Source organism: Petromyzon marinus, unplaced genomic scaffold, assembly GCF_048934315.1.
Source record: "Petromyzon marinus isolate PM22_M1 ecotype Great Lakes invasive population unplaced genomic scaffold, UKy_Petmar_22M1.pri1.0 PM_G_Scaffold_14, whole genome shotgun sequence".
In the NCBI taxonomy this organism is placed as follows: domain Eukaryota; kingdom Metazoa; phylum Chordata; class Hyperoartia; order Petromyzontiformes; family Petromyzontidae; genus Petromyzon; species Petromyzon marinus.
In genome coordinates, this window is record NW_027422695.1 from 1,731,939 (window position 1) to 1,745,009 (window position 13,071).

Consider the following 13,071-nt stretch of genomic DNA (forward strand, 5'->3'; position numbering starts at 1 on the left):
CGCCCCTGCGCGTGTGGAGAGATGGAGGGGAAACTCGTGAATGTTGCGCGATTCTAGTTTATCGATAATGAAACTGTTCCAGTGGGATAAGGCGTTGCTGGAGAGCGTTACGGTATCCATCATGACGCCCACTCTCCCCCCCCCCCCCCCCTTGGTTATCATTTGCAATCAATGCAGAACTAGTGCACCACTATACGCCATCATGAACACTACAGCCGACTTAATCGAGATCCAAAACGCACAGAAATTACAGTGATACTCTGATTTAACGTCGCTTCGCAAATTAGGTGGTCACTTTATTAACCTCGCCACCCGATTTGCGTCGCCTCAACCCCCACACTCACGTCGCTGACAGCATCACCGTTCGTCCTCTCTCGTTATCCATCGCCTCTCAGCCCCTTCGCCTCCACCACCACCACCTACTACCACCATCACCACTTACTACTACTACCACTACCACCACCACCATCACACTATCAATCGCTTCGGTATAACGCCGTTTCGATACTCAGGAACGCATCCCCGACGTCCACACACACAGATAGACACACAGAAAATTACTTTTATAGGCAAGGTTGTCTACAAGTGTAGCGTGAAGTGTATACAGTGCAACGCGGCTCAGTGAAGGGTATGACGGATGCTGCAGGGGCGGCTCCCTAAACAACTTTGTAGGGGTCACCGAACCGCACTGTGAACCCTCAGTGTGCCGAGTGAATGTTTTTAACATTTGGCAAAACGCGGCGTTAACAAGAACGGAGTTAAAAGGAACAACAAGGCCACTTAGTCACTAACCGCATTCAAGTGGTGACGGTCAAAAACAACGGTGCTTCTGCATTGTGGAAATTCACCATGTGCGGATGTTGACAAGTGTATAGTAGGGTAGTGAAGTGTAGCGTATCAACGTGTAGCGTTTGTAGTAGTGTAATGTATAGTGTGACGCGGCTCGTAGCGATGGGCATGCTGGATGCCGTGGTGCCCCAAACAAACTTCGTGGGGGTCACCAAACACCCGCAGGACCTGGGGCTGAAACCAGATGGAGTCCGATTTCAGCCGAGGCCACCCCTAGGCTGCGGCTTGAGGCTACTTGCACAAGAATTGATCGGTCCATGGGCACAGCTCGCAATCGACGTTCCAGTGGAGTTGTTCCTTGCATCCGCATTGCTTCTCCACCGTGACTGGGGGGGGGGGGGGGGAACAGCACGGGGCGAGAGTGCGAAACGAACGCGAGAAGCGTCGTCGTTTTGACCGCGAGATATTTTTTTTTGACCGCGAGATTTTTTTCATCGCAATCTTGCGATCGCCGTTGACGCCGCCGTCTCCGTGCCGGCATTGCTTGGGTGGCTGTCCTAGCCCAAGTTTTTGTTTCTATCCTAGCCCAAGTATTTGTTTCTATCCTAGCCCAAGCGCTGTATATGCTGGTCATAGCGAAGTACCGTAGGATATGAAAGTATGTTATCTGCACGATGCGCCCTAATAAAAAAAAGAACAAAGGCAAGTTTTCCGAGGGACATTACAGTAGTGTAGAATAGTGTAGATTGGTGTATAGTTGTATAGTGTAGCATGCAGCGTAGTGTATAGTGCAGTGGTTCTTAACCTGGGTTCGATCGAACCCCAGGGGTTCGGTGAGTCGATCTCAGGGGTTCGGCAGAGCCCCCGCCACGGAGGTCCGGACACACTTGAATTATTGTGTAAATTTGTGATGACACACACGGCCCGCTTGGCCATCACTGGCTGCAGATGATCATGCTACACTGCTTGGCCAATCAGCGCTGCGGGGAATTTAGTGCGTACTCAGTAGTCAACATGTGACTGTTGTTGTCGTACGTCGTGTGATTTCTTTAATATTTTATCCATACTAACTATGTCGGGCAAAAGAAGAAAAGTGGTCGGACGAATATGTACAACATGGATTCTCATGTATCACGGAACGTGATGGGAGTGAGCGTCCTATCTGCATGATTTGCAACGCCAAGTTGAGCAACTCTAGTCTTGCACCGGCAAAACTAAAGGAACACTTCTTGAAGCTGCATGGAGACGGGGAATACAAGAACACAACACTTGCTGAATTCAGGGTGAAGAGAGCCAGATTCGATGAAAGGGCCTCTCTGCCTGCTCTTGGATTTGTACCTGTTAACAAACCGATCCTGACAGCATCGTACGAAGTTGCTTACCTGATCGCAAAGCAGGGCAAGCCACACACCATTGGTGAAACACTTGTGAAACCAGCTGCATTAAAGATGGCGAATCTGATACTCGGAACAGCGGCCGAAGGTAAATTATCCCAAATTCCCCTTTCAAATGACACCATCAGTGACAGAATAGAAGACATGAGTAAAGACATCTTGGCTCAAGTAGTCGCGGATCTGATTTCAAGCCCGGCAAAATTCAGCCTTCAACTCGACGAAACCACAGACGTTTCTGATCTAAGCCAGCTTGCTGTTTTTGTACGCTATGTGAAAGACGACATGATAAAAGAAGAGTTTTTATTTTGTAAGCCTCTTACAACAACAACGAAGGCAGCCGATGTGAAGAAGCTTGTGGATGACTTCTTCAGAGACAACAATCTTTCATGGGATATGGTTTCTGCAGTTTGTACGGACGGAGCTCCAGTCATGCTGGGAAGAAAGTCTGGTTTTGGTGCGCTAGTAAAGGCCGATGCACCACACATCATTGTGACGCATTGTATTCTGCACAGGCATGCGTTGGCAACAAAAAACTTACCTCCAAAAATGGCAGAAGTATTAAAAACTGTGGTGGAATGTGTGAACTATGTGCGAAAAAGTGCTCTGAGGCACCGCATCTTCAGTGAGCTGTGTAAAGAAATGGGCTCTGAATTTGAGGTACTTCTGCTCCATTCTAATATTCGGTGGTTATCCCGGGGACAGGTGCTGAATCGTGTTTTTGCCATGCGTGTGGAATTAGCCCTGTTTTTGCAAGAGCACCAACACTGCCATGCAGATTGCTTCAAAAATCCTGAGTTCATTCTCATTTTAGCGTACATGGCTGATATATTCGCAGCTCTCAATCATCTCAATCAGCAGATGCAGGGTGGTGGAGTCAATATCATGGAAGCGGAAGAACACCTGAAGGCTTTTCAAAAAAAGCTACCGTTATGGAAACGACGAACAGAGAACAATAACTTCGCAAACTTCCCGCTTCTGGACGACTGTGCAAGTAAGATCGAAGATGTGTCTGGAATCGGAGATATTTCTGTATCCACGGAACTGAAGCAAACAATTGCCACGCACTTAGATGAGCTTGCAAAGTCTCTCGACGGATATTTCCCTACAAGAGGGTCATATCCAGCATGGGTGAGACAGCCGTTCACGTTTGCTGTTGAAACAGCAGATGTCAATGATGAATTCCTCGACGAAATCATTGAAATTCAGCAGAGCCAGGTTCAACAGCAACTCTTCAGAACAACAACGCTCTCAACGTTTTGGTGTCGACAAATGAACAAGTATCCAGTTATTGCTAAGAAAGCCCTGGATTTTTTATACCATTTGTTACAACATATCTTTGTGAGCAATCCTTTTCGAGGATGCTGGACATAAAAACGAAGAAAAGGAACAGACTTTGCTGTGAAAATGACATGAGAGTGGCACTTGCCAAGGTGAAGCCACGCATATCTGAACTGATCTCTCAAAGGCAACAGCAGAAGTCACATTGATTTCCAGGTATGTAATTTGTTGTGAGTTTATGCATTGTGTTGGTTTTATTCTTTGAACAAGGTAATGTTCATGCACGGCTCATTTTGTGTACCAGTAAAAAATATATCTATGTCTTGAATTTGAAAAAAATCACATTTTATTTTTCACTAAAGAGGGGTTCGGTGAATGCGCATATGAAACTGGTGGGGTTTGGTACCTCCAACAAGGTTAAGAACCACTGGTATAGTGTGTGATGTGTAGTCGTGCATTGCAGTGTATAGTGTGCGTGCTGAACTTCTTCACACCGTACGTAGCTAACCATGCTCAGGAGGTGCGGGGGAAGGGCAAACACTAAAAGTGCTTCTAAAGAAGAGCTTTAAATCTAAGCGCCTTCTAATATCGGAAGAGCATTCCAGACGGCCACAGAAGCACATCCGAGAGCGCTGCGCAATGATGCAGTGACCACCGCCTTTGTTCGATGGCCGAGCCAAAAAGCCGTTGCTACCAAGATGACCGGAGTTTGTTCCAACGGTTCACGCTCCTGGACGAGATCATTTTTTTTACCGTGGTTTATTTGTGGAAAGCCGAGTGGCTGAGCGGAATCAAAATGGCTGACTCCGTTTCAGATCGCGGGCTCCCAATTCCGTGTTTCGGCCGTCCGTAATTTCAACAATAAATGCTGCTACGTTTGAGTTGTACATTTTTGCTCGATACCAGATTAGAAAAATTCCGAAAATGTCCTTTCACTGAAATGTGACACACATGTAGAGAGAGACAGCAGAGGTTGTGGGTTCGATGCCTGCCCCTGCTGCTGCATATTTGGAGTCTGCGTCTCATCATCATCACGGTGGCTAGTAGATGTTAACTATCTCGCCTGATATGCAGGGGTCGTGGGTTCAATCCCAACTCTGACAATGACCGCTGTTGTATGTTTGGAGCGTTTCAGATCTGCCTTGTGCTCGCGGATCTGGTCAGAGACGTGATGTTTCGTTTACCCAACGTAACAATCACCACATGTGCAACTTCGTTTGTAGACTCCAGGGCATTGCAGGTCAGGAATGACATCCTTCACAGATGGGATTAGATCACGGATTTTATGTAATATGAAATAGTTGCCGCTTTTTAATGAATAGTTTTAGTTTATTTTCGGGGAGGGGAGGGGGGGTGGGTGGGGTGAGGTGTGCACCTTGAGAGGTGTCGTATCCTCTGTCACAGCACGTGACGGAGCGTCCCTCGGTGGCCCCCTCCGAGGTGATGCTGTACTGCGGCCCCACCGTGCCGGGGACGCCGTGAGTCTCGTCGCGCTCGCAATACTCCGGGCTGGCGTTCACGTGAACCAGGTCGCTCGCCGTGGGCGCCGTCAACCGCTCGTTCACCGCCTCCAGACGCTGGCGGGGCCAGCGGGCGGCGCCGCCCCTGCCGCCGTTGGCGCCTCCGGCACTGCCCCCACCGTTGTGGCTTACCAGCTGCACGGCGGAACTTCTGTCGTACTTTTCCTGCGGCAACCATAATCGTCGTCATCAGGGGATGTGGTGGTTGTTGAGTGAATGCGGGGAGCTCCCTTAGCTGTGAGGGACCCCCCCCTCCCCCACCCCCCACCCCCGTCTGTAACCCTCCTATGGATTCATCCTCACTCTTGGTTCTTTCGGTAAAGTCACGTAGGTAAAGAAAATAAAAGATAAAAAAATGTAATCACGACGTTTCGATTGCAACACAAGCAATCATCATCAGGTGTGACAACCACAGCAAGAACATTTTACTGAAGTGGGAGAGAAACCGGAGTCAAGGGGTTTATACTGGCCATGGTAGGGGGGGGGGAGTGGGCGGGGCTGTAGGTGCGGGAAGAGGGGCCAGTGGGGAGAGAGCCACGCATCTACAACGATTGCCGCCAACACGGATGGTGGCACTCGCAACAAAATAGCCGCACTGCCAAGCGCTGACGATGTAATTAACTCTGTAAAATAAACTAGTATCCGGTAAATAAGAGGGAACAACTATGAACTGTTCAATTTTACTTGGTTAATAACACATTTTAATGATTGCTCAGTTTGTATCTGTCCTCTGGGTTGAAGTTATGTCTGTGTTTGTATATCTGGATGGCTTCATGAACAAATCTTTGATGGTAGCCAGACGGCTTGCAGAGCACTTTGGTCTCGGAGAAAACAATATCATGGGAGCCCACGGCGTTGTAGCAGTGATCAGCCACGGCGGAAAATTTAGTCCTGCCGTATTTCAAATCTCGCGGATACGGTCTGAGACATGACATTTCATTTCCCCAATGTAACAATCGAAACAAATGCAACTCAGTTTGTAAACTCCAGGGTATTGCATGTCAGGAATGACATCCTTCACAGATGGGATTAGATCAGGGATTGTGTACTGTACTGAATCGGACCTGGATCTTGTGCTTGTTTTTAAGATTTTGGAAATCTTTTTGGTAACGCCTGCTATGTATGGTGACGTGATGGTTCCCCCACCCCCACCATGCCCAGTATAAACCCCTTGACTCCGGCTTCTTTCCCACTTCAGCAAAATTTCTTGCTGTGGTTGTCACACCTGATGACGATTGCTTGTGTTGCAATCAAAACGTCGTGATTTTTTAAATATTTTTATTTTTTATTTTCTTTACCTCCGTGACTTTACCGAAAGATCCTTGCGGTCATGAAACTTCAAATCTAGAAGGCTTCATCCTCGTCACTCCCACCCCACACTCACCTCCTCTGGGTGCAGTCTCATCACCTGCAGCCGTGAGCTCACCTTTAGAAAGTTCCCAACGCTGCGAAAGTCGGCGAGCTGCTGCCAGCAGATTTTCAGCATGCAGGTGCCAAATAACACGTGGCACTTGCAGCCCATGTACGCCAGATTGTACACCGCCTGCAGCACCACCACCACCACCGTCATCATCGTCACCACCACCACCACACTCACCGCCACCATCATAATCGCCACTACCAACCGCCGTTCGCTAACAAGTGGCGGTGACGTCACGACGGCACCTGTGCCTGCGTCCGGGGATGGAATTCCTTTCCAGCTCAGACCCAGCGTGCCCTTCGCCACAAACATCACCTCTTGCTGTGTGTAACGGCTCTCTCGCTGCTCCAGCAGTTCAACTGCTGGGGTATGCTTTTTCGCCCTAAAGACGACCGCTTTGTGGTGTTGCGATCAAAGCAGCGTGGACGTTTTATTTTTTCTACCTCCGTGATGACTTTACCGAAAGAACCCAAAGGGGTGTGGATTCCTGCAGTCGCGAAAGCTTCAAATCAAGATTCATGCATAACAATAATCTTAAATGTAAGAACTGTATCCTGCGACCAGACGTTATTGTACTTGAAACATAAACCGGTAAAATTTTGATTTAAAGCTTTCGTGATTGCAGGGATTCATATTCTTGGTTCTTTCGGTAAAGTCACGTAGAAGGGAAAAATGAAATAATAAATAAATATATAAGCCAATTCAATTCTCACGATGTTTCGACTGCAACACAAGCAATCATCAGGTGTGAAAACCACGCAAGAAAATTTGAAAAAAGTTGTGTTTTTTTCTTCAAATTTTGATGATGATTGTTTGTGTTGCAGTCGAAACGTCGTGAGAATTTTAATGTTCATATTTTTATTTTTTTATTATTTTATTGTTTCCCTTCTACATGACTTCACCGAAAGAACCAAGAATATAACCGGTGAAAGTTAAAGCGAGAATCATTGCATCAATCACGATTGGTAATACAACCCGAGCCGACAAAGCCGAACCTAATTTGCATTGATCGCATAAAATAACTTTTTTCCATTACATTTGTTTTTTTAATGACAATACACACACATGCACAACCCACCCGTTCACCCACTCACCAGCCGGCCGGCCTCGTTGTTGTGCAAATTCATCGCCAAAGACTCCCCTCCTTGCCCGCTGCCACAATTGTGATCGCCCGCATCCACGAACCACTTGGCGAATTGGTATCCGTATTCGACGTCGTCTCCGGAGCCGCCCCGCCGAGCATCCGGCGGTAGCTTCATGGCGTGGGGAACGACCCAGGAGCAAGCACCCTGCAGGGCCCCCTGGCGGCAGGCGCGCGCCACCGCGTGGGCCACTCCGGCAGCGGTGACGGCGGAGACGAACGCGGCCTCGCGCGAGCCTGGGGAGACTCCCAGGGGGGCGTCGTGCGTGAAGCCCGCCCCGTCAGCTGGAGACGGTGCGGCCAGACCGGTGTGGGAAGGGGTTTTGGGGGAGAACACGCCAAGCAGGTGGTAGGGAAAACGTCGCCTATTTAGAGACAGACCCCTCTCACGGGATTTGCCCGGGGACCGAACAATGGGCTCCGCGGCCCTGCGAAAGGAGAGCCCCCGAATCGGCGGCGTGGGGGCGCGCAGCTCAGAAGCGGCAGCAGCACGAGCGGCTGGGGAGAGCTCCCACCCTCAAGGACCGACACGAGTGGGGACCAGGGGGATCGTCGCCGCGGGTAGGAGCCGAGCGCCGTCTCCAACTCCGCGGAATAGATCTCGGGACAGGGAAACGATCAGGTGACGGGTATTACGATCGCTGCTTTTACAGCGGCCGACCTGGGGAGCGAACTAGGGCCGGTGGGACGTCCGGGACCCCCAAGAGGCGTGCCAGGAGCGTCAGGAGCAGTGAAGCGAGCGAGCCGCAGCCTGGCACTGGCCCAGAGCGAAGGCGGTTGCCATCGGGATAACGGGGCGGCCGCTTGGGCCGCCCGCGGACATCTCCCGCTGCCCGAGGACGGGAACTCTGCGAAGCAGAGTCGTGTAGGGGAGGGGGAAACCCCTGGAGGAGGAACGCGGGAACTCCGAAGCAGAGTCGCGTAGGGGTGGGAGGTGGGCGACCCCCCCCCCTTTCCCCCCCAAAAAAAGCTTCTGTGTGCGTGTCTCGGGGAAGCGGTCGGGCACCTTAGGTGCGAGTGGATGTGGCGGGCTCGCTCTGACCCCTTACCCGACTCGGCCACGAGGTCCAGTGCGTCCTCCGCGCCAGGCACGGTGCAGTTCCACCGTTTGCCCTGGAACTGGTGCCGGCACTCGGACAGCGCCAGGTGGACGCCCTCGGCCACGTGCGCCACGTGGTCCCGGTGCCGCAGGCATATTCTGCGCTGTGCGGGAGACAGCCCCGGCACCCAAATGCACAGCGGTCGATACTCGGAGGGGTCAAAGTTGGGGGCCCACAGTGCGAGCGACCTGCAGAGGGATGGGGGCGGAAGTCACGGTGGCCGGGGGATGTTGACTACCTCGCCTGGTACGCAGGCAGTTGTGGGTTCGATCCCAAACCCCTTAAAAAATGCCTGCTGCTGCATGTACGTTTTGAGTTTGCATGTCTCTCCCCGTGGTTGCGTGGATTCATCTCCAGGTCCCTCTGGTTTAGAATCAACGTCTCTACGCGTTTGGAGTGATTTGGCTGCTGCTATAAATCAGCACGTGATGATGATATCGGCCACTTGCTTGAGCTATAAAGTGCGATAGCCAGGCCTCTCCTGAAAAAGTGCTACATGATAAAAAGTTAAATAGAGCAAATATCTGTGGAATTTCTACAGGTTTGTAAATTTGAATATTACACGATGTACACACACACACACGAGTTATTCTTCTCTGAAGTTGTGTAGTGACACAGCGCCGACCGCTGTCCAGCGGCGGCAACTGCTGTGGACAGCGAGTGCACTCACGCCGTCGAGAGTCTACACACGGCCGCTGCGTGCCGGCAGGGCGGAGGAACCGGGGCAAGGGTCACGGAAGACCTCACAGGGAGGGAGGCCCCTGGAACCCTCTGGTTGGTTTGAGAAGGGAGGTGGGGCCAGGGGCGGGGCCAGGGCAGGGCCAGGGGCGGGGCCAGGCCAGGCCAGGGGCCAGGGGCAATATAAAAGCAGCGGTGAGAGCGCTCCGGGCTGCCGGTACTGGGAATGGACTCTTCTTCTCATTGTCGCCTTCACCGGTAATTGTGCGGCCGGACAGCGGTTGGTCGTCTCGGTCGACGCAACGCGGTTCAGGGTCGTGTCTGGGCCGCGGCTGTACGGCAGCGTGGTCGAGAGAGAGAGGCCGGAGTTGGTGTAACGGAAATAAGAGACGGTGCCTCCTGCGACTGCATCGTCTCCGACTGTGCGTGTGCGTGCCGCTCGCCGGAGGAGGACGCTACATGGGCGCAGGATGGGAAACAAGCGATTGTCTTTTAGCGCGCAAGACCCCGGCCGAGCCAAGTGACTCTTTCCTCAGCGGCGACCTGGCGATCATCACGCTGACACTTACAGCAGTAGGCAAACACTCTCAACGCGTGCTTCTAAATGTGGAGGGAATAATCGGAGGACCCCGGAATAAAAATTCTTAAGACGACCACGGGGAAAATATAGCAACTCCAAATATACGGCATGTGTCAAGGTCGCGATTGAACCCACGACCTCCTGCATAACAGCCGAGGTCGTCAACATCTCCTAGCCACCATGGTGCCCCAATATACCGCGCTAGATACTGTATATGTGATGTATATACACGCACACGATAAAAAAAATCCCGTACAACAACCGTATTGAGTGTGCAAAATAGAGGCAAGGTAAGAAGGTTGCTCAAATCGACGTCGAAACTTGTGAGCTCTCATCGCAGCAGTGAGGACGAAGACAGCGGCAGTGGCGGCAGCTTGCGGTCACCACAAGGAGGCGCTGGCGACTGCCCACAGCTGTGCCAAGGCGCAGAGCCCCAGCGGGAACCAGTCCACACGTCGCAGGGGATCCATCGAAATCCTCGTGGTCAGCGGCGCTGCGCAGAAGAGAAGCGGCCCGGTGGTGACGATGTTAACTCCCTCGCCTGGTACACAAGAGGTCGTGGGTTCGACCCTGACGATGCCCGCTGCCGTATGTTTTGAGTTTTCACGTCTCGCTCATCATCATCATCATCACCACCATGGTGGCTGGGAGATGTTCATTACCTCGCGTGGTACGCGGGATCGAACCCACGACCGCTTGCGTACCAGGCGAGGGAGTTAACATCTCCTAGCCACAGTGATCGTGACCAACTCGACTGCCGTCACTCTGGTGGGTACGATGGAATTAAGCTGCGGTAACGACGTTAAATCTATGAATGCATGCGGGGTATATGGAGGTGCGGGCTATCTGAATTTCTGCGGGTTACATGCTTGAAACTACGGTAGTCTCAATGGAGCGTGGCTGCTGGTGGAGGGGGGTGAGGGCATGTGAGGATGATGAGTCTCCCCGGTATCGTCTGAAGAGCGCGATGGGCCGGGGAGTTTCATGCTCCCCACCGTGAAACACTTGCACACGCACACACAAAGACAAAGGTCCCCCGTGCAAGCCTTAGACCGTCGAGGCAAGTACCGTTAGCGAGTAGCGGCGCCACGCTCGGCCGCATTTGTCTCCCCTGTGGCGAGGTCTACCCATCGCACCAGGTGTGCTCATTTGAGGCCGAGTATACCTAGGGGAGGCCCAGGACCGGTTCAGATAATCGTCACTGGCGTTGGCCGTGAGCGAGGGAACTGAAATCGGGTCAAGAATTGACTCCACCTACGTTCATCAGATTTATATTTTTAAGGCCGGAAGTTTGACCACTCGCTCGCTCCCTTCGGGGCGAAGCGGCTAAGGAGCGAAATCCTTTCGCGTGAAGACGAAAAAAAACTCGCCCGCAATGTGGCGCCATTCCGATTGCAAACGGTGCGACACTTCGGGACGTGCTCCACGGGCCGTGGACGAGTTTCCCCGTCGTCGGCAGTCTCACCTGGCAGGTGCACAGGCAGGTACACAGCCTGGCAGGCAGGTAGGTAGGCTGGCAGGCAGGAAGGCAGGGCAGGCAGGTGGGGCAGGCAGGCAGGCGGGTAGGCAGGCAGGCAGGCGGGCAGGTAGGCGGGCAGGCAGGCAGTGGAATCCACACCCCCGCAGTGTCAGCGGAGGGCCCTTTTATAGATCTTGTTGTTTGTCAAATTAGTCATCACGGCGTGCTCATCACGAGTCCACGTGCTCCCGAGATGATCTCATCCCACACACACCTGCAGCCACTTTCCACAAAGCCCTGCCCCCCTCCCCACGTGCGTCCCTCGCTCCTCATCAATCAAGAGACACCCTGCCCCCAACGCCATCACTCTGACTGCCACAGTGATAGACTTGGGGGGTGGGTTATGTCCGCAACGTTGTGTCCACGTTCACGCAGATGCGTAAACGTGGTTTTCTCGACATATTATTTATGTTGAGTTTAACACGTAGGCTTTCGCGACCAATATTATTCACAATCAAGGTTTTTGGGTTAGATCGTGTTATTTAATGTGTTTTAACTCTCCACCACCCGACACGGCCAAACAGTAAAAAAAGTGTCACGTTTAAAAAAGACAAATAGTTCACTGCTTTAGCCAATCGGTGTGTTGAAGAGTGAATCAACATCATTTACATTTTTTGAGTAGTACGACGTTTCGCTGGTAATTACATTCAGTATCAACGGGCGATTTGCCAGAATGGTGAAGCCCTCTCCACTTGCTCCCGGTCTTAAATAGAGCAGCAGCAGGGTGACGTCATCATTTAACCCAGTCTGGTGTGGTGATTTGAGGCGGAGCGGGTATTGTAATTATATAATAGATTGGTAATCATTCAATCGTTATTCATTGGTTTTTTTCCCATGTAAGGAATTGTTTGGATTGCCACGTACGGCGCGAAAGAAGTCCAACGTCTATGTTGAGTGATCGCTGCACTCTCACGGGTCACTACGCTCTACCGTACAACACCGCGCGGTCTGTCAAAGGCCCTCCTCGCTCGTGGGTGAGTTATTCAAGGCAGAGCCATACGGTGAAGAACAGAAGTCAACGGAAGCCCGCGAATGTGTTAACAAATTAATCAATAACGGAGGTTTTTTGGGGTCAGATCGCGTAAATGTGTAAATGTTGTGTTGTTGAACCCGCCGCCACCCGAGACAGCCAACCAGTGAGGGTTGTCACGTAAACAGAACGTGGCCAATTCGTCACTGGTACAGCACGCCGGTTGTGTGTTGGAGAGCTGGCTAGCTGTCACCTGAAGCTCGTTGTGATTAATGGCGAAACGTCATGGTACTCAGTTTGTTAATGTCGTGGCTTGGCTGTCCAACACACAACCGGTGTTCTGTACTAGTATACTACACTATACACTACACTATACACTACACTATACACTACACTATACACTACACTATACACTAATATACACTACACTATACACTACTATACACTACACTATACACTACTATACACTACTATACACCAATATACACTACACTATACACTACACTATACACTACACTATACACTACACTATGCACTAATATACACTACACTATACACTACACTATACACTACTATACACTACACTATACACTGCACTATACACTGACATACACGACACTATACACTAATGTACACTACACAATACACTACACTATACACTACTATACACTACACTATACAC

General features: G+C 51.2%; 1 protein-coding gene across 1 annotated transcript; it reads right to left on the reverse strand.

Annotated features, from left to right (window-relative positions):
• Positions 1 to 542: 542 nt before the first annotated feature.
• Positions 543 to 11,534, reverse strand: LOC142910196 (protein Wnt-5b-like). Its single transcript, XM_076059883.1, has 7 exons — positions 11,366 to 11,534; positions 10,285 to 10,393; positions 8,592 to 8,830; positions 7,496 to 7,827; positions 6,408 to 6,524; positions 4,837 to 5,146; positions 543 to 1,175 (listed from the first exon to the last, which is right to left on the reverse strand). Exons 2-7 carry the CDS (start codon positions 10,368 to 10,370, stop codon positions 1,081 to 1,083), a joined length of 1,179 nt encoding a protein of 392 aa, XP_075915998.1. The 5' UTR covers positions 10,371 to 10,393; positions 11,366 to 11,534; the 3' UTR covers positions 543 to 1,080.
• Positions 11,535 to 13,071: the final 1,537 nt, after the last annotated feature.

Excerpts from the sequence above, each read along its gene's own strand:
- LOC142910196 (XM_076059883.1), bottom strand. The coding sequence starts at position 10,370 with ATGGATCCCCTGCGACGTGTGGACTGGTTCCCGCTGGGGCTCTGCGCC. Across the intron at positions 7,828-8,591 it reads GGACCTCGTGGCCGAGTCGG|CTGACGGGGCGGGCTTCACG; the intron begins GTAAGGGGTCAG and ends CACCGTCTCCAG. Across the intron at positions 6,525-7,495 it reads ACAACGAGGCCGGCCGGCTG|GCGGTGTACAATCTGGCGTA; the intron begins GTGAGTGGGTGA and ends GTGGTGCTGCAG.